The 26,985-nt window shown below is 32.2% G+C and overlaps 4 protein-coding genes across 7 annotated transcripts; 2 read left to right on the forward strand and 2 right to left on the reverse strand.

Moving 5' to 3' along the window:
• Window positions 1–668: 668 nt before the first annotated feature.
• LOC143911064 (uncharacterized) lies at window positions 669–1,240 on the forward strand. The gene is made up of 3 exons (XM_077429788.1): window positions 669–781; window positions 860–1,020; window positions 1,103–1,240. Exons 1-3 carry the CDS (start codon window positions 776–778, stop codon window positions 1,206–1,208), a joined length of 273 nt encoding a protein of 90 aa, XP_077285914.1. The 5' UTR covers window positions 669–775; the 3' UTR covers window positions 1,209–1,240.
• A 137-nt stretch (window positions 1,241–1,377) lies between these two features.
• Window positions 1,378–5,895, reverse strand: LOC143910744 (sodium- and chloride-dependent glycine transporter 1-like). The gene is made up of 16 exons (XM_077429342.1): window positions 5,887–5,895; window positions 5,782–5,811; window positions 5,569–5,695; window positions 5,337–5,468; window positions 5,113–5,267; window positions 4,947–5,026; window positions 4,478–4,745; window positions 4,308–4,411; window positions 3,976–4,241; window positions 3,651–3,729; window positions 3,457–3,514; window positions 3,037–3,165; window positions 2,736–2,936; window positions 2,585–2,666; window positions 2,295–2,356; window positions 1,378–1,710 (listed from the first exon to the last, which is right to left on the reverse strand). Exons 1-16 carry the CDS (start codon window positions 5,893–5,895, stop codon window positions 1,378–1,380), a joined length of 2,115 nt encoding a protein of 704 aa, XP_077285468.1.
• Window positions 5,896–5,988: 93 nt separating this feature from the next.
• On the reverse strand, window positions 5,989–12,144 carry LOC143910582 (sodium- and chloride-dependent glycine transporter 1-like). Its single transcript, XM_077429113.1, has 12 exons — window positions 12,019–12,144; window positions 11,816–11,942; window positions 11,606–11,737; window positions 11,375–11,529; window positions 11,167–11,243; window positions 8,438–8,705; window positions 8,201–8,304; window positions 7,860–8,097; window positions 7,651–7,779; window positions 7,374–7,574; window positions 6,285–6,455; window positions 5,989–6,219 (listed from the first exon to the last, which is right to left on the reverse strand). The coding sequence occupies exons 1-12, from the start codon at window positions 12,052–12,054 to the stop codon at window positions 6,100–6,102; spliced, it is 1,758 nt and encodes a 585-aa protein (XP_077285239.1). The 5' UTR covers window positions 12,055–12,144; the 3' UTR covers window positions 5,989–6,099.
• A 3,856-nt stretch (window positions 12,145–16,000) lies between these two features.
• On the forward strand, window positions 16,001–25,187 carry SLC5A11 (Sodium/solute co-transporter-like 5A11). Of its 4 annotated transcripts, none has more exons than XM_077430288.1 (15): window positions 16,012–16,173; window positions 21,087–21,354; window positions 21,435–21,516; window positions 21,592–21,740; window positions 22,036–22,101; window positions 22,253–22,304; window positions 22,396–22,463; window positions 22,538–22,692; window positions 22,882–23,022; window positions 23,107–23,325; window positions 23,462–23,645; window positions 23,871–24,125; window positions 24,193–24,326; window positions 24,406–24,592; window positions 24,663–25,187. In XM_077430288.1, exons 3-15 carry the CDS (start codon window positions 21,486–21,488, stop codon window positions 24,693–24,695), a joined length of 1,674 nt encoding a protein of 557 aa, XP_077286414.1. In that variant the 5' UTR covers window positions 16,012–16,173; window positions 21,087–21,354; window positions 21,435–21,485; the 3' UTR covers window positions 24,696–25,187. The 4 variants fall into 4 exon arrangements, with proteins under 4 accessions (XP_077286412.1, XP_077286414.1, XP_077286413.1 ...); XM_077430289.1 differs by lacking the exon at window positions 16,012–16,173 and adding an exon at window positions 18,607–18,784; XM_077430286.1 differs by lacking the exon at window positions 21,435–21,516 and having other exon boundaries at window positions 16,001–16,173; window positions 21,581–21,740.
• Window positions 25,188–26,985: the final 1,798 nt, after the last annotated feature.

Consider the following 26,985-nt stretch of genomic DNA (forward strand, 5'->3'; position numbering starts at 1 on the left):
TAGAATAATATAATACTATGATTATTAACCAAATTAAATTAAAATGTAGAATAGAAAATGATCAGTAGATCAGTAGCTATTAAAATAGATATAAGATTTATTGTGAACATAATTTCGTAATAATAAAAAGCATTTAAAAAAAATATACATATATTATCCAATTTTAAATATGTAAAATTTATTGTGACTTCTAGACGCACTGTAGTAACAGTATAATCATCTACTTTGTTTATTCAAAAACAATAACGATGTTTATGAAATGTCGTCAAGGAAAACCGTAGTAAATTTACTACATGTTGTATATAAAAATTGCGGTATTTTTTTCAAAAAACCTACGTATATTATACCTATGTACATATAATATATAAATGTATTCCGTTTATTTTATTTGTAATTGAATTTTTTATACTTAGATTGTGCGCTATTTATTCAGTTAAAAATACATAAAACAAAAACAGATACATTTTTCGGAGAATTCTTGCAGAAGTTGTATATTTTAAAAGGGGAAAATTGATTAAAAGAAGAATGAGAATATACGATACTCGTTTGAAAAATACGTTTTAAATTAAAATCAACACATTTTATAAAAATTGACGACGTTTTACCAAAGAAAATTAATTACAAGCAAGCTCGATGAGTTTTATCTTATTCTTTGTGTCAAAGAACTAGATCAGTCCATTCCGGATCAATTAGTATATAAGGAAGGATCGGTTTCAAGCATGACATAAACCTCCCGAGATCGACTCGAGAAGTAATCCACCCAACGAGTTCCAATATGAAGGTTCGTATTACATAACTTTCCATAAAACTTCACTATAGTTATTTTGATTTGCATCATACAATTTATCTCGATTTTTAGTTTCTTCTTGTAGTGTTGAGTCTAGTGGCCATGAGCCAAGCAGCCACTTATGTCGATACTGGCTTCAAATCTTTTCCATTCGCATATCCAGCCTTCGGATTTTCCGCCCCATTAGCTTACTTCACTCAACCTCAAGTGGTCGCTCCAATCGTACAACCCGGGTAAGAATTTTTTTCAAATTTAGTCAGTGTCAATAAATAGTAAATCACAAAAAGAGCTGACAGTAAAACCATTCCATTACAGGTATGTAGCTGCTACTCGTGGATCCCTTCACATAGCACCCCTGCCTGACAATACTCCTTATGCCAGCCACCACTTGAACTTGGCTCCGGCACCTGGAACTATCTAAATTTCTTCTAGTATCACTCTCTAATTTTTTTCTTGTATTGTGTATATTTGATTCTGATTAAAATACTGTATTAAAAATTATCAGCCAACAATGAAATAAATTGAAATCAAACAACTTTTTTCCGAAAAATTTTTGTATTAAAATTACAAACATAATAAATTTCAGAATATTATTTAACATTTGGTTTGGTGATGTTTTGAATGCTTTCTCCGGAAGTTGTCAAAATATCACTTTTGAAAAGTTGTGATGGTGGCGTATTGGATTTACTTAATACCGATTCATAAAATGTAATTTTCTTTTCATTTTTAGTTGCTTTTACATCTAGTTCGCTATTTTCTGATATACTATGAGATGTAGATTTCCCCGGAATATTTTCTGTAATAGTAGAATTATCCTCCAATGAGGAACGAAATTCACTACCTACAACTTTTCGCCATTCTAGAAATATTCTAGGATTACTTGGACCCCAGTTTTCCGCCGGCTTAATCGCATTTTTCAAACGCTGCAAGAAATTTCCTTAATTATATATGTTACAGATAAAGTATGTATACAATTCGTGATTTATGCATTTATTAATGTACAATATGTTACAGTCTAAGTGTAAATTTCGTTTGTTCATAAACAAATTTATTTATATATGAACCAATCTGACCAGTGAACGCAAAATAACAAATTGAAAAACAAACTGTATAGTTTTTTCATGCACGAACTATTAAGCATAAGTTTTAAGTATTCTCGATCGTTCGTCCCACCTACATATACATATGTACATATGCTTACTCTGGGTTGCAATATTTTAATAAACGGGAATTATAGCTACGTCGTAATATGATTTCCATAGGATTTCCATTTTTCCATTCCTTTTGTTAGCTCAAAAGTTTCATGCGACATCTGGCGAGTCTATTTGAAGATAGCTTTTGATTTTTAACACTTAAATTAAAATCAATAGTTCGTGTATGAACCAACTAGCATGTTAATGAACGAGCCAGAGTGAACACTTGGACTGCACATTGTACATGTAGGTACATGAGATAAGTTTCTCAGTATACACGGGAAAATGTATAGAAATACATATTTACTAATCACTAGTGCTCTCATAGGGTTGCCAGGCGTGGACGAAACTACCGACAATCCATCGTGAGCTTTAACTAAAACGTATAGCTAATTTATACGTATGTACATATATTGAGTAGAGAGAGTATATATTGACGAGAACAGCGTATTTTTTAAATTCGAAACAGAGAATTAGTAAGAAAATGTATATGTATATAAATAACTGAACTGTTTTACCTGAAGTAGAGATCCTTTTTCTTTGAATATTGTATATATCATAAATAGTGGAATAAATATGATTGACATTCCACTAATACACCAACCTAATATGATTGTCCACTTTGGATATAATTCCCCTTTATATTTTAATTCCTCATTCCATACTATTGTCGCAATAAATAAAAACTGAAATTTTATTATAAATGTGTGAATACAAAAAATTTGATATAAACATAGAATTATTCGATAACTCACAATAAGAACTGTAGGAATCATATATTTCCAACAGAATGGCCATATCCAGTGTATCTTTTGTCCACGCATGAATTCTATATCAATTACGAATTTTTTGGTGCCATATATCCATCCGACAATTAGAACTTCTATGAAACAAATTACAATAACAGGTACATTAGCCGCGTATGAATCCATCAATTGAATACAATACATCCCACCCTTAAAATGAAAAAAAAAATGTACAGATAAAAATTTTAAAAAATTGCAATATATATATTATGCACCTATAAATAGGTACGTATTATTTACATATACTAACATTAGTGGTTAAAATAACCCCTACAAAGAATGTAATAAGGCAAGCGTACAAGGCTGTTTTTGATTTATTTGTTAAGTGATCCGGATATGCATCGCATACTGCGGATACAATTGTTTCGAGTTGAACAAACTAAAACAATTACTTAAAATCAAAAAATGTGTAGCCTAATATGACATAAATTTTACGAATATGCTCAAATATGCTTAACTCGAAAGAGTTTTACGTAGCTTCTTGAAAACTTAAAAAGTTATGATGAATGGTAAGAGAATGTAGGAAAAGGAATCGGATGTGATCATTGGACAGATGAATTAAATAAAATTAATTTATTGAATACAACATGAATAGTGAAAGGTTGACTGAACCGATTTATATTATACAGGGTGGTCGACAAGAAACGGAAATTTTTGTAATGAGTAATACTTGGCGTCCGAAGAAAGTAGGAACCTGTGGTGATAATCCTTTAGCTTCATTCTCTATGCTATTTAATATTCATGCCAGTAATTTTGAATATAACCATAATTTCGAAGACGAGGAATCAACAGAGAAAATGTATGGTTCCAGCAAAATCAGACAAGAGGTCTACATATGTACTGACCATACAGCCAGAACTTCACTGGCTGTAGTTCGAGCGTTGTTCCCTATTGGCTAATTTCACCTGACCTTTCCACGTGTGATTTTTATATGTGAAGTAATCTTAAAGCACACAGCACACGTGCACGAAGGAAAGCCATTCACACTGGAAGAAGCGAATATCACAATAAAAAATCAAACTGAACAAATGGAAACATTTGAAAGAGTGGAGGCGAATTTCCGAAAATGGCTCCAAACGTGTGTTCGTAAAAATGGTCATCATATGATGAATACAATTTTTTGTGAATAATATAAATAAATGAATGGAATACGGTTTAATTTATAACTATCCGGTTCTTATGAACCAACCTGTATAATTTAATTTATTTGTACTAACGACGGTGTCAATTCCAATGAAGAACAACATTAAAAAGAAAAGGATTCCCCATAAGTGCTTCAATGGCAACAATGTTATAGCAGCTGGATATGTGATGAACACTAGAGCTGGTCCTGCTTCTATGACTTCTTCAACAGAAACACCTGTTCTCTCAGACATGAATCCAATGACAGAAAATACAGCGAAGCCTGCGAAGATACCAGCCGCAAAATTTAACGTCGACAAAACTAAAGTTTCACTGAAATTTTTACAAATAAATTAGAAGTAACATCAAATATTCAAAACAAATCAGTGCAAAGCTTACATCAGGTTATTGTGCGAGAATTTGTTATAACTAGCCATATTGACTATGCCACCCCAACCTGGCCCAAGCATGAAAAATGTTTGCACGGAAGCATCAGACCAAACCTGTGAAAAATCATCAAATTATAATATTATATTATATTTTTTTATCTTTTTAGTGAAAGTATTAACCTTTAGATTTTTCAGTCTATTCCAATCGGGGTAAATGAAAAATTTGATACCTTCAATGGCACCAGGTAATGTTACACCCCTACAGAGCAAAACGATCAGAACGAACATAGGAAATGTGCACGTAAAATATGATGCTTTTCCTACTGAGTTAACACCTTTAGATACACAAATGTAAATGATGAACCATGAAACTATATTAGCCAATATAATCGGGCAGACAATTTCACCCAACTCTCCTATGCTGTCTGATATCTTTAACACTTCATGACTTGAAAAACAAAATAAAAAAAATAAAATGTGTATCGTTATATTATAACTTATTCACGTGAATTTGGGCTTTTTTCTTAGATAAAAGAGAGTGAGTCGTATGCTACGTTTACATTTAAAGGTGACGGTCAATTCAAATAAACTGCCTTTAGCTGAGAAGAAAGCTCAAAATAAATACATAATTTAGATATATTGTATATACTGAAAATATTCATCGACTGCTATTGTAACATTCGTATTATTTTTAATTAAACCTGGTATATCGATGTTGGGATCATTTATCTGCAAATACATACAGTTCAATACTAGAATATGCATATTTTAAACGAATAAAGTATATAGGGCAAAATTTCCATCGCAATTCTTACATCAACACAATCGGGTGTGTTCCAGAAATGGTTACACGATGACCATGATAGTTCTTTCTTCATAGAGTGAGCGATGAATATTAAGGGATATGTCAAAATCATACCATAATAGGCATTGCAAAGCGTATTCATGATTATCATTGCATAGCCAGCTCCTGAAAATTTGCAGTATGTTATTTTATTGCATGATGTTTTACACCACTTTTAGTACTTGTAATTTTCACCTCGAAAAAACGGTGACATTCTAAACATTGTGATACAACCCGTATTGGAAAATTGGCCGATGTTCGCCTCCATATAATATAGGGGAATTCCGCAAAAAAACATCGTCAGAGTATATGGAATTAAAAATGCACCTGTAATTAAAATATACATGTACATATGTAGATGTAAAGGGTCTGAAATTTTGACTAGTAAGTAAGTGTAAGTCTTTTTAGAAATCATATTGTATACGACCTCCTCCATTTCTGTAGCATAAGTATGGAAATCGCCAAATATTTCCAATCCCTATGGCGTATCCTAGAGCTGAAAGTATAGATTCAGTTTTTGAACGCCAAAATCCTCTAGGATTATCACCTTCAGTCTGAATTAATTAGAAACATTCCACGGGTTATTCATCTATTTATTTGATAAATGTAATATTGATTATTTATAGTGTTTTTTTCTTACAAAGAATACAGATGCACGTAGTCCATAGACCTGAAATAAAATTCACCATGACGTAAATGACAATGTGTTCTGGATTACTGTCTTTCTTATTTTTATTTATCTCACCCTCCTCATCTTAGCGTATTATTTATCTTTCGATATGATTTTCTGTGTGTTATATTTATATTATTACTATGATATAAAAACAATATGAAAAAACAAACAAGTGACAATTTAATTTTTTTTATTCAAATATTAAACAAAGCTCTGTTTATTTGAATTAATTATAACAAATCAATTAATTTTATCATATTTTCACTAATCGGTCGTTATCAATCTTCAATCAGCAGATTTTATATCCATTGGCAGGAGTTTGTTAATTAAATTTCTCCATTCATTTGCATTATGTTGATCAATTGGACACCAATCTTTTGTTGGTTTTATTGAATCAGTGATGCGCTATAAAGTAAAATAAACAGTAAAATGCTCCAAAAATATGAAATAATACCAATTAAAACACTTACCTTCGATATGGGACCATTTTTCTTGAAAATAAGCAGATAAAGCATATAAATTGGAATGCACAATAACGACAAAGCACACATTCCCCAACCTACGACTATACTCCATCCAGGATACGCCACATCTTTGTAAGTTATTTCTTTATTCCAAATTATTGTCGTTACGAAAATAAACTGAAATCAGAAATATAATATTATAAAGGCAACAAAAAACTTTGATTGTTACAGGGGCTGTGGAGTCACATCACTAACAACTGACATGTAACCTAATTTACTGAATGTATTGGTAATGAAATAAGTATAAATAAAAATAAGTAAGTACATTCATTGTGTATGTGTGTAAATTTCATACACAAAAAAATCAATTTAATTTCAAAAAATGAGAGCAAAAATAAGAATAAAAAAGTATAAGACGGAGGAAACAATCGGTTTTGGCCACAGGACATCAAAATACATATGTACACGCGATTGAACGATTTTATTTATAACGTAATTTAAATTCATAAATTCATTAATAAAGAAGTTATTAAATTTCAATTTATAAATTAATTTATTTCAATTAAATTGAAACCTATCTAAAACCAACTCCAAAACAAAGTTTTGGATTTGTTTTTATAATTAAATAGTACAAAAATAATTTTTTTAAACTATTTGTTTTTCACCTGTCATTATTTATTATTTCATTTTTTTTAAACGTCAAGGTTGTTTTATTTATGTTATTTGGTATTTTTGTATTTGATTACTCCATATTTAAATATTCATTCATCGCCAAAAACACAGTTGTTTCATGTTCATCATAATCTAAGATAGTTTCTTCCATTGTGGAATCATCAATACAAGAAGGATACATTCGCTTCGTAATAGTTTCATGCTAGGATATACATACATTCGCCTTTATTAAACCATACAATGACCATTTTGATTGAAAATTTTCCCGGGATTCATGATAAGTATTCACGGGACACGAGACATCGAAAATTCCGTTAGTTCCCGGGAATTTTTGTCCCGGGACGACCCGGGCGGAAACCCTAGCTACGACTTCGACTCAGCCCTGGATTTTTAAAATATATATGAAGATTTGATACAACTCACCGTTAAGGTTATAGGGTTGACGTACTTCCAAAGGACTGGCCAAATCCAATGTATCTTTTTCCCGTTCATAAATTCTGTATCACGTACAAAATTCTCACAGCCATAAATCCATCCGACAATTAGTACTTCTATTAAGCATATCATAATTACAGGAATGGAAGCTGCATACCAATCCATCAATTGTAAGACATACATGCCTCCCTTAAAAAGAAGTAAAAAATGTACGCGCAAAAAGTATTCTAAAAGCATTGTAAGTTAGATTTACGTAGTTGCTTACGTTTGTAGTGCAAATCATTGACGTAAGGAAAAATAAAACACATGAAAAGAATGCCAATAATGATTTTCTTTTTCGGAGTGATGGATACTCATCAGCTATTCCTGACAGAATTACTTCTAATTGCACAAACTAGAACAAAACTTATTTTGGATCAAAAATACATAAATTCAGAAAATAGATAATTAAGATTAATGGTTAAACACACTAACACAGCTGTCTATTCCTAGTAAGAACAACATTGCGAAGAATATGACGGACCAGAAATTCGGCCAAGGAAGCATCGTTATAGCAGCAGGATATGTGACAAACGCCAGAGAAGGTCCTCCTGTAGCCACCGTAGCAACTGGAAGTCCTGTTCTTTCAGCCATAAAACCGACAACCGAAAACACCACAAATCCAGCAAATATACTCGTACTGCAGTTGACTATGGGTACCAATATAGAGTCACTAAAATTAGACGTTTTGAAAAAAGAAAATTTGTTTATGGTTAACAAATAGAGTTAATTTCAATCAAATTAGGTAATGCTAATCAAGAGATTGAAAAACTAACGAGAGATTGTTATTTTTGAATTTGTTGAAACTGGACATATTGACGATTCCACCCCAACCAGGTCCAAGGGAGTAGAATATTTGTATAGCTGCATCGGCCCACACCTGAATTGAACGTTTAGTGAAATGTATGTACATAGTAGATGTTGGATATTGTTAGCATTTCGTGCTATCTGGTATTAGAAGTTTTAAAAATTCTCATATGCGATTTCGATATCGTAGATGTATAGAGGTATACCTTGAGATTTGTTAACTGGTTCCATTGTGGGTATATGTAAAATTTGATTCCGTCGATAGCACCGGGTAGCGTGATCCCCCTACAGAACAACACGAAAAGTATGACAAATGGAAAAGTGGCCGTGAAGTATACGACTTTCCCCACAGACTTCACTCCCTTTATGATGCAACAAAACACGATAGCCCAGGAAAAGGCGTTGCCCCAAAAGACAGGCCATACTACCGATCCGATTTCGCTAATATCGCTCGATATCTCCAAGATTTTGTTGCTGAAATAACAAAAAATATATATTTTTTAGATTTTCGTATGTATATGAGATTTTTCATATTTAAAGCGTTCTTATAAAGGGATGCGGTGCATCCGCTCTAAAATCGCCAGACAGATTAACGGACGGCCGCTTTAAATGCAATTCTCGCCTTCTCGAATGATAGATTGCACATCAGATGACGGGTAACCTTTCGATGTGCACAAAATAAATTATTAAAATGGTAATTATAAAAATTGAGTTGGATCTTTCAGGCGAGTTTAATAAGGCAAGATTCGATAAGATAACTCGCCTGAAAGATCCAACTCAATTTTAATAATTACATCTTGCACATCAATGCACATCGAAAGGTTACCCGTCATCTGATGTGCAATCTATCATTCGAGAAAACGAGAATTACGTTTAAAGCTGCCGTTCTGTTAATCTGTCGTTCGTTCATCTGGCGATTTTAGAGCGGATGCACCAAACCCTTTATAAAGTATTGTATATTAATTGATTTGTATTTTGTTTTGTACAATGCTTGTGGTTCTATCCGGTTTCGCTCGGTATTTGTAATATAAACCCAGAGAAAATTTATAATAATAGAAGTGGCTGTAGGCGTTATATTGTTGTCAAGTGAGGATTGTCCACAGACATTCGTAAATAATTTTAGCATCAGTCGTATTTGATACTTGGTGCTCGACGTATGTCCGATAGAAAACTTCTCTGTTTGTTTATATTACTCGCAAGATGGGCAAGTGCATCGTTAAAAATTGCACAATGCATTCAAAAACACACACTAAACAACATGGGATTCATTTTTATAAGTAAATTGATCTGATTGTATTCCGTGCGTTGTAGCGTAGTTATGGAGACGTACCGCGTAATATTGACAGAATTTATTTATTCGTAAATGCCCTTCTATTATTATAAAATTTCTCTGTATAAGCAGCTTAAACAAGGCTAATAGTAATAGTAAACATTCATTTGTTTTTTTATTAAATTTATTTGAACATTTAATGACAGTCAGTCAGAAACGAATTTGACGACAGTCAATCACAATCGAATTACACACACACAAGGAACGGTCTTTTTTTATGTGCATATGTATGTACAATACTATTGGTGCTACCCGGCTTCGCTCGGTAAATGGAAATGCAGTCTAGTAGTGAAAATACCGTCGAACCATGAAAAAAAATCTTCATTTATTTTTTTATTAAATTTATTTGAATCGAAAAAAAAAATATTATTTAATGACCGACCATCACAAGCAGCCAATCAGAAACGAATTACAAACATCGTTTCGGTTTTTTATACATAAGAATATGGTACATATGAGACGCTATGTTTAAAAGTGGCAGAAGTCCAATTTTCAGTTCAAAAAACAATATTTCTTTGACTTAATTCACAAATTGTTATCACTTCTATTAATTAGATATGTCCAGAATCTCGACAAAGCAGAATAAACGTATTACAGGCCACCAGTATTTTTAAATATTGTTAAACGCAAAACATTGTATTTAATGTTTCGCGAGACATTTCTCGAAATGAAGAAAACTGGAATTATCACAACGGCTCATATGTCAAGTGTTTTCAATAAATAAAGAGGATATTGAAGCTTCACATTAATGGTAGAATTTGTCTTTTTTTGTTCATTGATAGAGCACACGACTGATGTGTACAGACCACCTCAAAAAGAAAATGTATTTTACAGTCGAAATAAATTCAAGAATGCTAAAATAATTTCCGAAACACGAAGGACATAATTTAGATAATAATTTACCAAGAAGTTTGTAATAAATTTTATGTCTAAATTTGAAGATATGAATAAGCGAATAACTTTTTAAGCTGTTGGATGAGGTAAAAATTTCTAGAAAATTCTCAATTCTTTAAGATTCGTATTTAGATATGGGCTATAAAAATAAATGTCAAGACACAGTTTTTTTAGATAGTTTTACACTTGCAAAAAAAAAAACGCTAGACGTACTCCGGTACGTCAAATCTGTACCATTGCGTTTCTTCGCAAACCTCGCCCCCTTGGAGTGTTTTCATTGATATTTAATCTTTGTATTTTCGTAAGTTTTACAGTGATTCCCATATTTGAAGATATGTAGGAGAAACTTGTCAAAATAATAAGATTGTATGAATTAATAATAGCATGAAGATACGACTCTCACAGCTGGAGTTCACGTGAATTTTTTTCGATACATATATTAAAAGCCAAAGGGTTTTTGGTAGATTTACTCTATTAAGATACACAATACAATTATGTATATATGTACAAATTAAGTAAAGTTAGTAACAACTGAAAGCTTTGGTATTAAGTATTCAATTATTTAATACTGATGGTTGAAAAGTCTGAATCCATACGAATCCATTTATTTATTTCATGTAAAATAAAATAGAGACATTTAGAATGTAATATGAAAGCTATATAGGTTTTTAAATTGAATTTAAGATTAAATAAAAAATCGTTTATACCTACTGAAAGAATTCGTCGGCTGGTGTAGTGACAGTCGAATTGTCGAATATGCTAGTATTGATTTTGTCACTACCAGTCAACTGAAAATAATAAAATTGAATTGTGTTCATAAACATCGCAGAAAATGGATTTCTACGGAAGACTTTCCCCGTATAAAGTTATATTATAATATATCGCTTTTATTGTGCATACGTTCACCATGCAAACTTACTTTGATGCAATTTTCCGTATTCCATGGATTGTCGCAGTTTTCCCACGGCAAAATACTACCAAATGATTTGACTATGAATAGCAGTGGATATGTCAATATCAGACTGTAGTAAGACGTACATATGATGTTCACGATGATTATTGCATATCCGGCACCTAAAAGTTTCATTTAAATTTAACTAATATGTAATTGCCATCAATTGACATACTTTTTTTCTTAACGTATTGTCACCTTTAAACAATGGAGACATTCGAAACATGGTAATACATCCGGTGCTGGAAAACTGTCCAATGCTTGTTTCCATGAAATATAAAGGTAGTCCACAAACGAACAACATTATGAGATAGGGTACCAAAAATGCCCCTAAAAATATAACGTACCTAATTTTATATATTGTTTTAAGAGGCATTGTATAATATATTAAACTGATTGAATTTGAACCTCCTCCATTTCTGTAGCATAAGTAGGGAAAACGCCATACGTTTCCGATGCCTATGGCGTATCCGAGACAAGTTAATATAAACTCCCTTTTCGTCTTCCACGTTCCCCTTTCATTTCCTCCATTAACCTAGAAACACATTTGTTAAATTCGAACACCTAAAGACTATTTAGATAAATGTATTAGGTATTCTGTATTAGCTCACATCATTTTCAGACGGTTTTGATTCGTTCTTGATCATGTCCAGGTATCGAGACGATCTCCAGAGACAGACTGTTGTTTCACAGTCATTACGAAAAGCTGACGAAACTAGTCGACGGCGTACTTGAATCTGAATGCTAGAAAATTTTGATGTAGTCATCTACATAACTTGAAAGGTAATAAGGATATGTTTATTATTCAATTGAAATGAATCGTCCACCTCCGACAACGATTATTAAAAATCCTTGCTTATCCAGTACCGTTATTTCAAGATTATAAGCAATTGCATTGTGATTTCACCGACCAGTTGATAGCAAAATTGCTTTTAAAACTGCACTTGCAGAAACGTGTTTCGTTTACTAAATAATTACTAAATAATGAATTACATGAAGTATGTAGTCTAAAAATAATATTTTTACTTTAGTGACTACATACTGAGAAAATGGAACGATTTATTTATTAATTATTTATATATATACACAGTGGCGGACTGGGACTGAAATTAGTGCATGCCAGGAGTCAAAGGGGGCCCCACCCAGGGTTAAAAAAATTGTCCTCCCCCCCCCCTTTCTAACGATTCACTCCATAGGATGAACAATTTCTAAGAGTTTTACCAGAGGCATACCACTTAAAAACCAAAAAATACTTGTTTCGAAATAATAAAACCTTTTTTTTTCAAAGCACATAGCAGCAATTATTTTATTAGTTTACCCAAAAGCAACATACATAAGAAATAAACGTAGCATTCATAGATTCGTAGTATATCATTAATCATTAAATTCATAATATTTTCTAAAATCACACTATTCCTTAATTTAGGGGGGCGCGTGCCCCCCTATGCCCCCCCCCCCAAATTACGTCCCTGAAAACAATGCATAATATTTTCAATTAATGTTAATCGAAAATCTGGATTTTGGGAAGGGGGCCCCTATCGTATATTTTTTTATACATGGATGTGTCTACATAGATTAGGAATAGATTTTATATTCGGAAACTGTTTAAAATTGTGTATTTAAATCTTACTATATCGTCGAAGTATAATCAAATGTTACTTTGAAAGTATGAAGTAAATTTAAATCGAAGGTTGATGATGAATCGTTCTATCAAAATTGTTTCAAGCAATTCAGTTTATATTATTCGCGGAAATTTGTTTATTCCCATTTTTATTTCAGTAGGTAGTTGTTACATAGGTATTGGTATATACATTCTTACATTTCGAGCCTAATAAAAAAAGTTAGCCGATCCTTGGTCTGTTAAAGCATGTATTAGTTGTTTGTGTATATCGTAAGAAATTTGTTTTGTTGAAATACCCAAACTTTAGGTCCCAAAGTGCAATATCCTATAAATTTTTACATACGTGAAATAGTTAAAAAGTTATTTAATTTTACTGAGGGCCCATATTTTCCAACAGATAGTGGGGCCCACATGCCATTGGGCATGTTCGCTTATATGGCCAGTCCGCCACTGTATATACATATGTATCCTCTGTATGTGTTTAGATTTATATTAAGGTGACCATTTTTTTCAAATTCAAAACCAGGACATTTTTCCAAAAACATATTTCTAAATACTTCAATTATTTAAAACAAAGATAAAATAATCATGGACGCACATTTATAAAAAAAATGAATTCATATTCTTGAATGCTCTTATAAAATTCTACCCAAGACTGGTTTAGTAATTAGAATATATTTTAAGGTTTCAACGTTCAATTTCGTTTTATCATTGGACTATCAAAGTTATCATTATCGTTGTTCATCAAAGTAAAAAATCCTTCGGCTGGTGCATTTGTTCCTGATAAATTTGCCAAAATTTTTGTAGTTGACATAATTTTTGCTAAAGACTTTGTATAAAAAAATTTATTACATAAAATGTATACTCGTTTTATCTCACGACTTACCAGGACAGATACCCAAAAAACCAGTACTGTTCTGGTAAAATCAGTACGTATGGTCACCTTAATTTATATGTATAATTATTAAATCATAAATTATAAAATCAGTATATATTTCGTATTTTGAACAACAAACTTCTTTTGTATATTTTCACATTTTTCACATGACATCTTTAGATAAAAGTTCAAACTAAATTTATTAATCAAAATCAGCACCTATTGACGAACCTCTAAACTAGTTTTCTATTCTAGACGTGATTTTCATTTCTATATTCTTTGCTGTGAAATAATTTGAAATATTCCAATAGATAGCAGAAAATTCAAATTTAGTTTGCATTCGCTTTTGAAAATACGTACGTAATAATAATCATAAAATTGTAAAATTAAGGTAAGGTGAGGGTGGGAGAAGAGGAGAAAATTAAGTTACGGAATAATTAGAAAACACCATTTTTTATTTATTTATAATAATCGTCTATCAAAGTATTACATAGTTAGCTATCATTTAGTATTTTCAATACTATGATAAACACAAACAAACAATAAATCTATTTGTTACAGTCCAAGTGTTACTCTGGTTCGTTCATGAACATACCAGTTTGTTCATACACGTATTATTGGTTTTAATTTAAGTATTAACGGTCAAAAAAAGACTTCCATCGGGTATCGCATGAAACTTTTAATTGCTAAAGTTTTTGAGCTGTTAAATCATTTAAGATGTCAAAATGCGAAATAGGAAATCCTATGGAAACCACATCACAGCCTTGCTATAAATCCCGTTTCCGCTGATTTTTTAAATATTACCACCCGGAGTTCACACACATATGTATATTAGAAGATAAAGAATGGAGGATGGGACAAGCGATTGTGAATACTTAATGTTATACTTAATAGTTTCTGCATTAACAAACTAGTTCGTTTATTGATTTGTTCTTTTGTATAAACAAATAACTGGCCTGATTGGTTAATGTATGAACAAACTAGTATGTTCATGAACGAACGAAATTTACATTTGAATCGTAACATACACAGGTATACATACGATGCGGTGCAAACGATCGACAAGCGCCAGACAGACTGAACCACAGATTAACGACACGTGTACCTTATGCGTGCGCACTGCTCGCACTTACACTAAGCGAAATCTACCCGAAGTCCCAACATACCTACCCTGTATACTTTCTGTGCTTCTGATACTTTAGTTCCGAATTTTGCCGTATTAAACTTGCCAGAAACATCCAACTCAATTTTAATTACCATTTTAATAATTGCATCTGTGCACATCGAAAAGTTTCTCGTCATCTGATGTGCAATCTATCATTTGAGAAGACGAGAATTGCGTTTAAAGTCTGTCTGGCGCTTGTCTATCGTTTGCACCAAACCCGTATACATAATATGTATTCATATAGTTTTACTTTTTTAGCCTTTAGTTATAATATGAAACGTAATCCTTTCATAACCCTTCAAGAGATTACGTATTGTAATTGAATAAATGTTTGAAATATTATAAAATACAAAAATTACGATTGAATAATCACAAGTGAATGACTTTCATAGCATTTCGCTTCAACGACATATCGCTAACAGGATTTAGCGTTCACAGTAGCTTAAACACGTCACCGCGTCGAGTATTCTAAAAGAGGGAACGAGCACGAGGAAACGTGAATTTTTGGGGTTTCCACATCGAACAATGCGATGACTGAGTATATCGCAATATTCAAAGCAGCGTTACAAATCACCGCAGAACTCAATAGAATCGCGTCAAATCCATTCAATCGGAAAAACTCACAAATTTAATAAACACACTTGGACGAACGACGATATTTTTTTACAGTGGCAGCACTCGAACATGTGACGTCAGCGCGACGCTTAAATTCCCTCAACTATAAATACGTCGAAATATTCTTTCACATCGTTTCGGACACGGGTCGAATCATTCACGGCGATGTTTACATTAATTTGTAGCGATTCGTAATAAATTGAAGCAATAACAATGTTTGTCCTTTGGATTCGTTTCATTGATCTGATTATTGATCGAGTACAAAGTTCAATTACCGCCAATATGGCTGTCGGTAAAGTAGGAAACTGCGCTGTCATTGTGCAGATGTCGCTGATGCGATTTTAATACCATATTCACATTTTGCAGTTTGTTTGGTGATATTTTGTTCAGTCACTCGTTCAGTCGTCTCGATCGTTTTGCTGTTTTTTTTGCGAATTGCAGTGATTTTGCGAATTAATTCGAAGCGCCCGTTTGGATTCTTCTATGACGTAAGTCAAACCAAATATAAATTGGAAATGTTTCTATACAAAGAGGTCACAGTTCGACAACGCCTCACTTAACCTCACTACACGCTCGATATAATCGTATCGTTACTCCATTTTGTAACATGTTTACGAATTTAATACATTTTTCTGCTGCTTTGCAATTATATAATTTGTATTATATATTAGACGAATTTTTGTTGTACGTGGTGTGGTGTTCGTATAATATAATGTATGTATGTCAGCGTTAATCGCGCTGATTGAAATTAAGTAATTTTGTGCGTCGGCAATATTCTTAAAAGTGATACTAACAATTGTCATTGTTTTATATAAAATATACACATTTTATGCTAAGAATGCGCATGAAATAATAAAAATGGCTAAGGCGGTGATGCTATCACAAAAAGCCAGTTAGATTCAATAATATGATCAATTCATTTTGTTAACATGTCAATTAAAGTATTTGTGATAAACAGTTTATCTCGTTACAGATATCGAATTATTCTGTTATAAATATAAATATACATATATGCGAATTTACCACTCCTTTTTTTTTAACTGCTAATGAGTTCTTAAGAATTTATGAATATAATGTTTATTTGGTAGTAGTTTTATTCTCAATTACAGTAGAACTAGCAAAATTTTTATTATTTATACAATTGACAGATAATATTGCATTTTTTTGATGATATATGTATGTACGTAAATTGCAGAAAGTCATCTCAATCTCATCTCATGCCCGACTTGCAGAAAGTCATCTCAAATTCGATTGTTTGTAATAAATAAAAATAATTCTAACTTGCATCCGTAGTCTTAATATGTAGCTTTCGGTTTAATTTGCTAATCGGACTGTTCTAATGAACGTTATTAAGTAAAAAGACTTCTGTTAAATACCACATAGCATCGATTATAAGTATAGGGTAGATGGTCACAAAGGTAATGGAAAATCGCAATAAATGTTAACAACGGTGTTGAATGCAAGAAAACAATAAAGAGTGTTTTTCTATGAAGTTAAAAATAACTTTAAAAGAAAATTGCCCTAATGACTATCTAATAACTAATTATAATGCGCATGTTTTTAAAGGTTTTATTTAAGTTTTTGGTGTCTCTGAATTTGGTGTTCGTCTTATAATCACTGTCGAAAATGGTAATTGGATTATTACGCACATTGCGATCGCCCAAAAGGCAATTTTTGCCATGAAAATCGCGAATACGAGTTTGGCACTCGAATTCTCGTTAGTATGATGGTTATCGTTAGTATAATGGAATTTTCGGCTGCCAGATGTTCCGTTATAGAGATTTTAGTGACTTTTGGGCGATCGCTTTGTGGGCAAAAATTACCGAACCGTCAAAAATTCAGTTGCCGTTGACGCTTCGCATTTTAACGGCTCGGTGTTTTTCAACTAACAAATCGTATAAAGATGACTTGACGAAGGCGTATGAGGTCTGGTTGTGGATGGACAGCCATCCATTGAAACCTTCTGATTAACTGAGTACCTTCATTGAAATTTAAAAATTTTGATTTTTTAAATGCTTTTTATTATTACGAAATTATGTTCACAATACATCTTATATCTATTTTAATAGCTACTGATCATTTTCTATTTTACAATTTTAATTTAATTTGGTTAGTAATCACAGTATTATATTATTCTAATGTTAATCTAAAGCATAATAGGAAAAAGAGCTCAAAAACCTATTTACAATCCTTATAAATGTTCATAATACATCTAATACATAATATTAATTAAAGACTCTCTAAAGTCGATGACCTAAAGCAGATTGTGTTTAGGTAATCTGTGTTTATACCTGAAGGGTATAGACATTTTGAAATTTAAAAATAAAAACTTAGTATTGTATAGACTTCGGCTGGGACTCGGAGCGCTATTATTAATTTCTTAGAAAAATCATAGATTTTTTTTTGTTCTATTACTTTGAAAACTGATGAAACGGTCTAAAATTGCTCTGACGAGAAACCTATCTCTAGTGTTGTATGAAAAGTCATGAAAAATATGTCTATAGCGCATTTTTCAGTGGTTTTTTTTATGTACATATAAGAGTTGTAAAGTAAAGCTAAACCCAAGTAAGTAAATCTGGGTGGCCAGACGATTGAACACACGACAAAAGAGCACACGAATATTGCACACAGTGACAAATTAACTTATAGACTACTGAACACAACCGCTAAAAGTTTGAAAAAGTATGCAATACAAATAAAATAAATTTAAAACACTATTTTGTATTTTGTCATGGAACCTTATGTAAATCTTAAAATTATATCAACATATTTATTGGAAGTACATTTACAATTATTCGATACATCTACATATATAGTTGATAGAATTGTGAAACTATGTGTTGGTAAGTCGCGCGTATATAACGAACGTGTACGGGCGACTTTAGTCTATATATCTTGGCGGAAAATTTCAACTTTTACTCATTATGAATCGAATCGAACAACCGGTTGCACGTCGTATTACAAACCACGGTGTATGCAAACAATTAACCGATATCTTGTCGTTTATGTCTGTTACTTTTATCGATAGACAAATATTATTGCATTGTTCGCAAAGTTCGCCGAATGGTAGAGCAACTTGCATTTGAATATCGAGAACATGTGAGTAACCAAAAAAAAAAGCTTTTCAAAACCAGAATGCTTTATTAATTTTATCAGTTTACAAATATAATTTATCGATGTGCAATATTTGGTGATTCAATTTTGCATCATATTATAAAATTAAGATAAATAATCGACTTTACATATAGCATTCACAATTTGGGCGTACATAGTTTTGATTAATGGAACTATACGAAATATTTTGGCACTGCATACAATAAATAGCATGCAGTATCAACAATACTATCATAACAGTATCAACAATACTATCATGTATCAATTTTTAAAAGTTTATACAATGAAGATTTGTGTCAATATTAGAAAAAAAAAAGTACGTCTCTTACATATATGCTTTTATTGTCATTCATAAACACCTTGTTGTTATAATTATAATTCATAGAACTGATAAAACATTTTAGAAGATTGTATTTACATTTACATATATATACATAGTCTCAATGACCCAGTTCAACTTCTAATACATGCTATTTTTTATGTAATCAGGTTTCAAATGCTATCATTATATTATATGTACATAATTGCAAATATTTTGTGTTTTTATAATTTAAAGTATATTTTGTAACTATTGAATGTCTGTGTATTAATATTAAAAACGATAAGGGTCATTGATAATATCTGTATTGATATCGAGAAATATATATTTTTTATTCGAATAAAATACTCTTACAAGTTTTTATTGTGATTTTCAATTAATTACGATATTATTATATTTAATTACGAATAAATTATTTCATGTGCTTCACGCATTATCTTGCTAATTAATAATAAATAATTAATTTGGAATTTTTATGTTGCACTTTGAGTCGTGCAAGACGGATTATTATATTAATATTAAATTTAGCATCCACTTGCCATACCTATGCATATTTGAACCCGCCAATGCTTTACGATTTGTTTAACTTTTTTTTTAGTTTGGTTTGATGGTACTCGTATGTTATTTGAACAGGTTTACAAATCTACCAATGCGAATGGAATAAACCCATGACTTGTTCGTTCGGTTACGCTTGACATATGATCGTATGAATTTTGTTATATTATATTTCTTTATTGAATCATTTCTTTAAAGTGATGCTTATCTCAAGATTATATATTGACAAGGTTATAATTTTTTTTACTACACATTTATAATGTATTTCTATCAGTAATTGTCACACAGCTATTTTCATTGGAAACTGTTTTGCAAGTTTTTTCGTCAGCATAGACACGATTTGCATTCAATCATGGAGTATTTCTCTGGTAAAGTAGTTTAATACGGTAGTTATTCAGGAAGTTTCTAGAATATATTGTAAAATATTGTCTGCTTCTAATTGTAACAACGGTTTTTTTTTATATAATTAACGCAATTTTGATTAGAAATAAACGTTACTGGATTTTTGGTTTCATTTTTAGATTTGTTTGCTGACAATTGAATTAAATATTGATCCGTTTAAGGTTCGTTTATATCAGTAGAACTCAAGCCGACAACTACATACATACATACATTATATACAGGGGCGTCATTTCAGCTTTTCCCAGAGGGGGGCAAAATTTATTTGACCAGTGAGGAATTACTTTCTGAGGTGGGGGGGGGGGGGTGTATTATGATAAAAAATGGGTATAGCATGCTGTCACTTTGCATTCATTAATAAAAAGACGCTCTATCCCTTTCGCGCGCTTCTGTGTCAGTGCGAGAACGCGCCAACTCTCAGTAACATACCTGTACATGTCAATGAAACGTATCAAGCAGAATCGATTTTCTTTGGCCTTTGTGGAAATATTCACGCGTGACGTGAAGTCATAGTAGCAAGTGCACCCATACTGATGAAAGTGTCGCCATGTACATATGTATATATGAATATTTACGGAACTGCACTCCTCCAAAATTAGTATGAACGTGTCGAAAACAGGCGGTGCTGTATAATATGAATATACGTAGTCTTTTTCGTACAGTTGTGTGCCGAGCTGTTGACGTGCAGTGCTGGATAATATAAACCGACCTTTATTTGTATATAATTCTTATTGATTGATTTGCTTCGTAGTCAAATTTTGCCCGGATTAATTTCGTGTATTATATATTATGAGGAAATAAAAATTGGACTTTCGTATATTTTTTGCAATGCGTATTACGCGCAATAGTACTTGGTGCTTGTTACAGCCGTTTAATGCCCGATTTCCATTAAAAAAATATTACATTGCTAAAAATAGATTTGAAAAAATCATTGATTGACTAAGTATTGTAGTATACACTCATAGGCCATCAGATAAATTGAATACCAAGGATATTTTTTGCATATTCTTACAGCAACTTCGTACAACAAAGGCATCAGAGCGTGACCCCATCAATCGTTTGTGATGAATGTTGGTGCAAACAGCTCGTATAGTCAGATACTTACCGAGGCCAAGTTCACAGCTGTAGATTATGGAGTTTTCGCATCAATGCTATTGCTATCTGCAGCGACGGGCCTTTACTTCGGCTGCAAAGGACACTCAAGGACGACAGACGTCCAAGATTATCTCATGGGAAACAGAAACATGAAGATATTTCCAGTAGCAATGTCACTAGTCGGCAGGTGAATTTTCCCAAAATACATATATAATTTGACTGTTTGAAATTTGTTTAGAATCGATTTGATAATGCTATCCATTTGAGGCGTTGTTTTACAGTACAATGGCTCGTTAAGTCAAATGCAGTGGCAAGGTTATGCCAAACTACAATAGTGCATTCTGTTTAGGTCGGTCGACTATTTTTTTTTTATTATTTCATATTATGTTGCTTATTGTCGATGTCCGACTCAGCTATATTTCAGGTGTGACAGTACTCGGAACACCGGCGGAAATCTATAATTTTGGAACTCAGTACTGGATGATAGTCGGAGCCATCTTGGGTAGTGGAATTATAGTTGCCACTGTCTACTTGCCAGTGTTCTCTAAGCTGAAGCTGCAGTCTTCATATGAGGTGATTATCGAATTGAAATTGAGTAATATTGTTCGATGCATTTTCAAAGATTAACGTCATCGCAATTGTACTCTGTTTGGTCTCTAAGTATGTTTTGGCCCATGGCCAAAATTCGCAATGCATAAATAATCTCAAGTTCGCACTCACCATTCGTTAATATCTGAATATCCTTGAAAATGGAGATCTGTCGAACTATGAATGATGTACAAACAAAGCTTATATTATACTTTGTCATATAACAAATCATTGAATGTCTGATACTGTTTGTCTTATTAATCTATAATCTTTTTAATAGTATTTGGAACTGAGGTTTGACAAATCGCTGCGTACAATGGCTTCCATCATGTTTTTGATTGATGAGGTAATTATTTTTATATTTTACTACATATGTTTAAAAATATTATGTAAATACTTGACTTTGATAAACAATTGTCATTGATATGAATGCATGCACATACATATATATGCAAATGAAATACTTAATCTTACAATATATGAATTTTAAATTTCAGATTTTGTTTTTACCCGTTCTTGTGTATGTTCCGGCATTAGCGTTTAATCAAGGTGATATGAAATTTGTTAAAACATTTACTTTATAATAATTCATATTTGTACTAATGAATAGTTTATCTAATATAATATGCAATACTTTCAGTTACCGGGATAAACATTCACGTAATCGGCTCTGCCGTGTGTTTAGTTTGCATTTTTTACACAGTTTTGGTAAGACTGATTTTTATTATAAACGAAGTAAGTTGTTTAAATTTGTTTCTTATTAATATTAAATTAAAATTAAGGGAGGACTTCGAGCTGTTATCTGGACTGATACATGGCAAGTCGGTGTGATGTTCGGCTCTGTGCTATTAGTTGCAATATTAGGAACAATTCAAGCCGGTGGTTTGAATAATATTCTGGAAGCTGCTTCTGAAGGGGAAAGACTCGAATTTTTTAAGTATATACTTAGATTATTAATTCAAATAATGATTATGCATTAATTAACATGTTTATTACAATATTTTTATCATTTATCAATTATTATCGAAACGTAAACATGTTATTGATGCCATTTTTAATATTATTTTCCAAATTAAACATATCATACTCGTATAATAGTTCAATTGGTAATACTTTGTTGTTATAGTTGGGACACAAATTTATATCACCGGCATACAGTGTGGGGTACGCTGTTTGGAGGTTGCCTGTATTGGACGGCATTCAATTCTGTAAATCAAACAATGGTACAACGGTACATGGCTCTACCTTCACAAAAATCGGCTGTAATGTATGCTTTAATATTTATATAATATGGATTTGTATGACTTTGCATTTTCAATTCTATATTTTGATACAATTTCACGGATGTTAGGGCAATTGGACTGTTTTCTGTCGGAGCAGTGTGTGTAGTATCACTTTGTTGCTATTGTGGTCTTTTAATCTTTGAACGATTTGGAGCATGTGATCCAAGAGCTGCTGGATTGTTGCAAGCAGATGACCAACTTTTGCCTGCTTATGTTGCCCTCAGTGCTTCCAATTTACCTGGAGTAATAGGGATCTTTGTGGCTGGAGTTTTTGGTGCTGCTCTCAGGTTATTTGTGATAAACAAACATTTTCATTTCTTAAACTGAAGTTTTACTTTACTTTTAAAATTTTACGTTAGTTTTTATGCATAAATTTAATGATATCTAAATACACATGAATGTTATAAAATATTTATATTTTAGCTCCATGTCTGTTGTACTTAATTCATCCGCAACTGTAGTTCTAGAAGATATAATTCGTGGATTATTTGGAAGAAGACCAAATTCTAAGTATGCAACTTTAATTGCAAGAGGAACTGCAGCCATATTGGGAGTATCATCACTCGGTGCTTTATTCTTGATTGAACGTTTGAGTGGAGTATTAAGTGTAAGTTTTTTATTCATTTGATTATACTTAATAGAATAGTATGATATATGTATTTTGAATTTAAATTTTGATACTTATGCTATTTGCTTTAATATAATTTTATCTATATCATGTACATATTTTATAGGTTATAAAAATTAAACTTTATATTACATAATTAGACAATATTATAAATGCCTTAATGATTAGTAGTTTTTAAAAACGATATTATAATGGTATCATTAGGTAGCAACATCTCTATCGGCAATTGCTGCAAGTAGTACTTTCGGTATGTTTACCTTGGGAATGTTATGGCCTTGGGCAACTCCTCGTGGTGCTTTAGCTGGAGCCATTGTTGGTGCCTTAACTGGTGGATGGGCAGCTTTGGGCTCTCAAACTGCTGCTGCTCAAGGGCTTGTTCCACCGGATCGTCGACCGCCGTCTCTCGCCGGTTGTACGGACATATTCAATGCGACAAATATTTGGCCAGATATTCCTATGGTATATAATAAATTAATACATGTAAATTTAAGATATTTTTTTATTTACTTTGATTATTTTTTTGTAGGCACTTGATCCTGAAACAGTATTTCCATTATATAGAATCTCTTACCACTGGATTGCTCCGATAGGTTTGATAACTACACTCGTCGTTGGTGTAATTGTATCTGCATTGACGAGAAATCATGATGCAGTATCCTCGTTAGTATTATGCTTCTTATTTTTTATGCTCACACATTTTTGTAAGCTAATTAGTGAACATGTTATTATTTTTAATTAGATTGGATCCAGATTTACTCTCGCCAATAATATATAGATTTTTACCAGAAGGTATAATGAATAATGCTGGAATATCAACAAGAAATCGAAGAAGTATTAGAAATGAAATTGCAGCACCTACCATTGGAGGAATAACTCCATCTACCACATTTAGTTTGTTACTTGCTGATCAAGTAAAAATACCACAAGTTCGTTAATTATTTTTATTACACAACTATTTTATATTATAAGTTAACTAATACTCTGGTTATTTTTTAGAAAAATGGACAGCGTCATTCCCAAATTATCTGACGCCAGTATTCGTAAAAGTATTATTGATAAAACATTTGGATCCTAAGCAAATTGTATGGGCAATTCCAAAAAGAGCTTTAATTTTTAAAATAAAAAAAATTTGTTACTTACATGAATAAATGTTATAATTAGTAATGATAATATTTGTATATTGTATTTATATTTTACTTCGGTTGAAGTAATCGAAATTTATATTAAAAAAATGAAAATTTAAAAAAAAGAAAATTTATGCTGTGTCAAATTTTAAAAATTGATACTACTTGTCTCTTGTGTTGTATTATATTTGAAATGTAATGAAAAATATACATGTGTATTGTTTAAAATAAATTTTATCTTTTGGAAGGAGTAGTGTAGAATAGTTTATATATATTTACAACAACGGGTGCCAATATAATGTGTTGACATTTTGGGATCCAAAAATTTGAAATGACATTTTTTAATATACATAAATTTATATACATATTTTTATAGTGTTAAAAATAAAAGAGTTTTTAAAAATATTTCAAGCTATTTGTTTTTTGATATCCCCATCATTCCCACGTACTAGTATTAAATTTATAGTTTTGTTTTTTGAATCATAACTACACAGATTATCCATTTCCTACGAGATAATTTTATGTGTGAAGAGGAAAGTTTCCCCAGGATATAATTGTCGGAATGTCTGAACTAACGGCTCACCATCGGCTACACCCCCAACCCCGTCATCCGCGCGTAGATAGAAGCTTCTGCCATAATTTCATCAGGGAAAAGTTGCCAAACAATGGTGTGGGGGTGTTCAGGTGAGATGATGCTGTGGCGGCTGCACCGCCTTTCAACCATTACAGTTTCCAAACTGTATGCAAATCATACCGACTTGAATGCGAACGTGCCGCCGGAAAGGAAGGAAGCGGCTTTAGAATATGAATGGAAAAGTGAGTAAAAGCTGTAATAACTCCCGCACGTTGCCGGAAACCAGGCGAGCTGAACCATTCCACAACATTTATCATATCAACTTTCCGGAATAATGATTCATCTCCTAATGCACCGTAACATTCATTGAAATCTATTGAATTAATTTTTTTCTATGGAACAAATATGTATGTATGTTTTTAGACGTATATTTCTATCTTTTTCGTCTCTACTTTCGCTGCATCATTTTTTTTTACTTTATTAATATTACAAGCCTCTTCTATGTTTGCCTTCGCTCGTTCGTCTGACAACATTTGGATTTGATATCCTACATTCTTCCGATCGTTTTGAAACTTTGCCATTTTGCGCGGTTTGGTCAACAATATATATTCAAATCAAATCCGCCAGTACGATGGTGAAAAATAATCGTAATAGATAAGTTTAAAAAAATGCTATAATTTTGACCATCTTGATGTCTAATGGTAAGTTGCCATATTTATTTTCCTTTCTGCCACCCTCTCACTTTGTCAGATTTTAATTGTTTGTTTAAACGCCTATAGCTTTTTCTTTTTCTCACTATATCGTATACATTTTTTTAGCATAACATTCATGGTATGACATTGAGTTTAATATGACATAATATTAAACTGAAATGCCTCAAAGGTATATATGTATATTCATGTAAATTTAACAATTATTGAAAGTAGTCAACCCCTGAACGGGAAAAGGATCAGTCAGACTGACAGAACTACAAGTCCGCGAAAGAGGGATGGGGGAAGATATTTATGAAAGTCAGTCATGCCTCTGAAAATACGCAAATCGCGTTCATTTAAATGTAACAACCCGCTATGCCGCCGACAGTCCTGGATTGAATTTTAAGTTTCGCAAATTTATTTTAATGCTCAATTTTGAATTTGTAATTGCAATTGGCGTGCGGTAAAAAGGTGTACGAGACAACACGAAGAATTTAATTCACGCGGTAGTTCTTAGCACTCGTGACGTTTCTGACACGTGTGATGGAAATACTCGCTGGAAGTTGTGACGCTAAGTGAAAGTTCACGTTGTTGCTCAAACTGACATGGTGATGAGAAGACTCTTAGCGTATTTGGCGAATCATCGTGCTAAAGTTTCTTGTCAATTTCAAATTACTATCACATTACATCACATGAACTTTTCAATGTATACCTACATACATACATATAAAATGATTCCGCTGCTATTAAGATTTGAAATGCAGCTATTAAGTTAAACTTTCGTTTGCAACCAAGGGAGGAGTTCACACCGGGTGCCGGGAATTTAATTACTTGATCGCTTAGAACGAGTTGATGGGATAATAGTAAGGACAGCAAAATTATCCTAGAACTGTGTGCATCGGTTGGAGTTGGCCATTTTCAAGCCATAA

The sequence above is a fragment of the Arctopsyche grandis genome, chromosome 4 (assembly GCF_051622035.1).
Source record: "Arctopsyche grandis isolate Sample6627 chromosome 4, ASM5162203v2, whole genome shotgun sequence".
NCBI classification, from domain to species: Eukaryota; Metazoa; Arthropoda; class Insecta; order Trichoptera; family Hydropsychidae; genus Arctopsyche; species Arctopsyche grandis.

What these genes read in the sequence shown, in the direction of transcription:
- LOC143911064 (XM_077429788.1), top strand. An exon ending in GCTCCAATCGTACAACCCGG is followed by an intron (nt 1,021 to 1,102) that starts GTAAGAATTTTT and finishes ATTCCATTACAG; the next exon opens with GTATGTAGCTGCTACTCGTG.
- LOC143910744 (XM_077429342.1), bottom strand. An exon ending in ACACACCCGATTGTGTTGAT is followed by an intron (nt 5,027 to 5,112) that starts GTAAGAATTGCG and finishes ATGTATTTGCAG; the next exon opens with ATAAATGATCCCAACATCGA. An exon ending in CAACGCTCGAACTACAGCCA is followed by an intron (nt 3,515 to 3,650) that starts GTGAAGTTCTGG and finishes AATATTAAATAG; the next exon opens with CATAGAGAATGAAGCTAAAG.
- LOC143910582 (XM_077429113.1), bottom strand. Translation starts at nt 12,054, where the DNA reads ATGATCAAGAACGAATCAAAACCGTCTGAAAATGAT. An exon ending in ACCAGTTAACAAATCTCAAG is followed by an intron (nt 8,305 to 8,437) that starts GTATACCTCTAT and finishes CGTTCAATTCAG; the next exon opens with GTGTGGGCCGATGCAGCTAT. An exon ending in TCAACCCTATAACCTTAACG is followed by an intron (nt 6,456 to 7,373) that starts GTGAGTTGTATC and finishes TTCTGATTTCAG; the next exon opens with TTTATTTTCGTAACGACAAT.
- SLC5A11 (XM_077430286.1), top strand. Translation starts at nt 21,137, where the DNA reads ATGAATGTTGGTGCAAACAGCTCGTATAGTCAGATACTTACCGAGGCC. An exon ending in GGCATTAGCGTTTAATCAAG is followed by an intron (nt 22,305 to 22,395) that starts GTGATATGAAAT and finishes CAATACTTTCAG; the next exon opens with TTACCGGGATAAACATTCAC. An exon ending in TCACAAAAATCGGCTGTAAT is followed by an intron (nt 23,023 to 23,106) that starts GTATGCTTTAAT and finishes CACGGATGTTAG; the next exon opens with GGCAATTGGACTGTTTTCTG.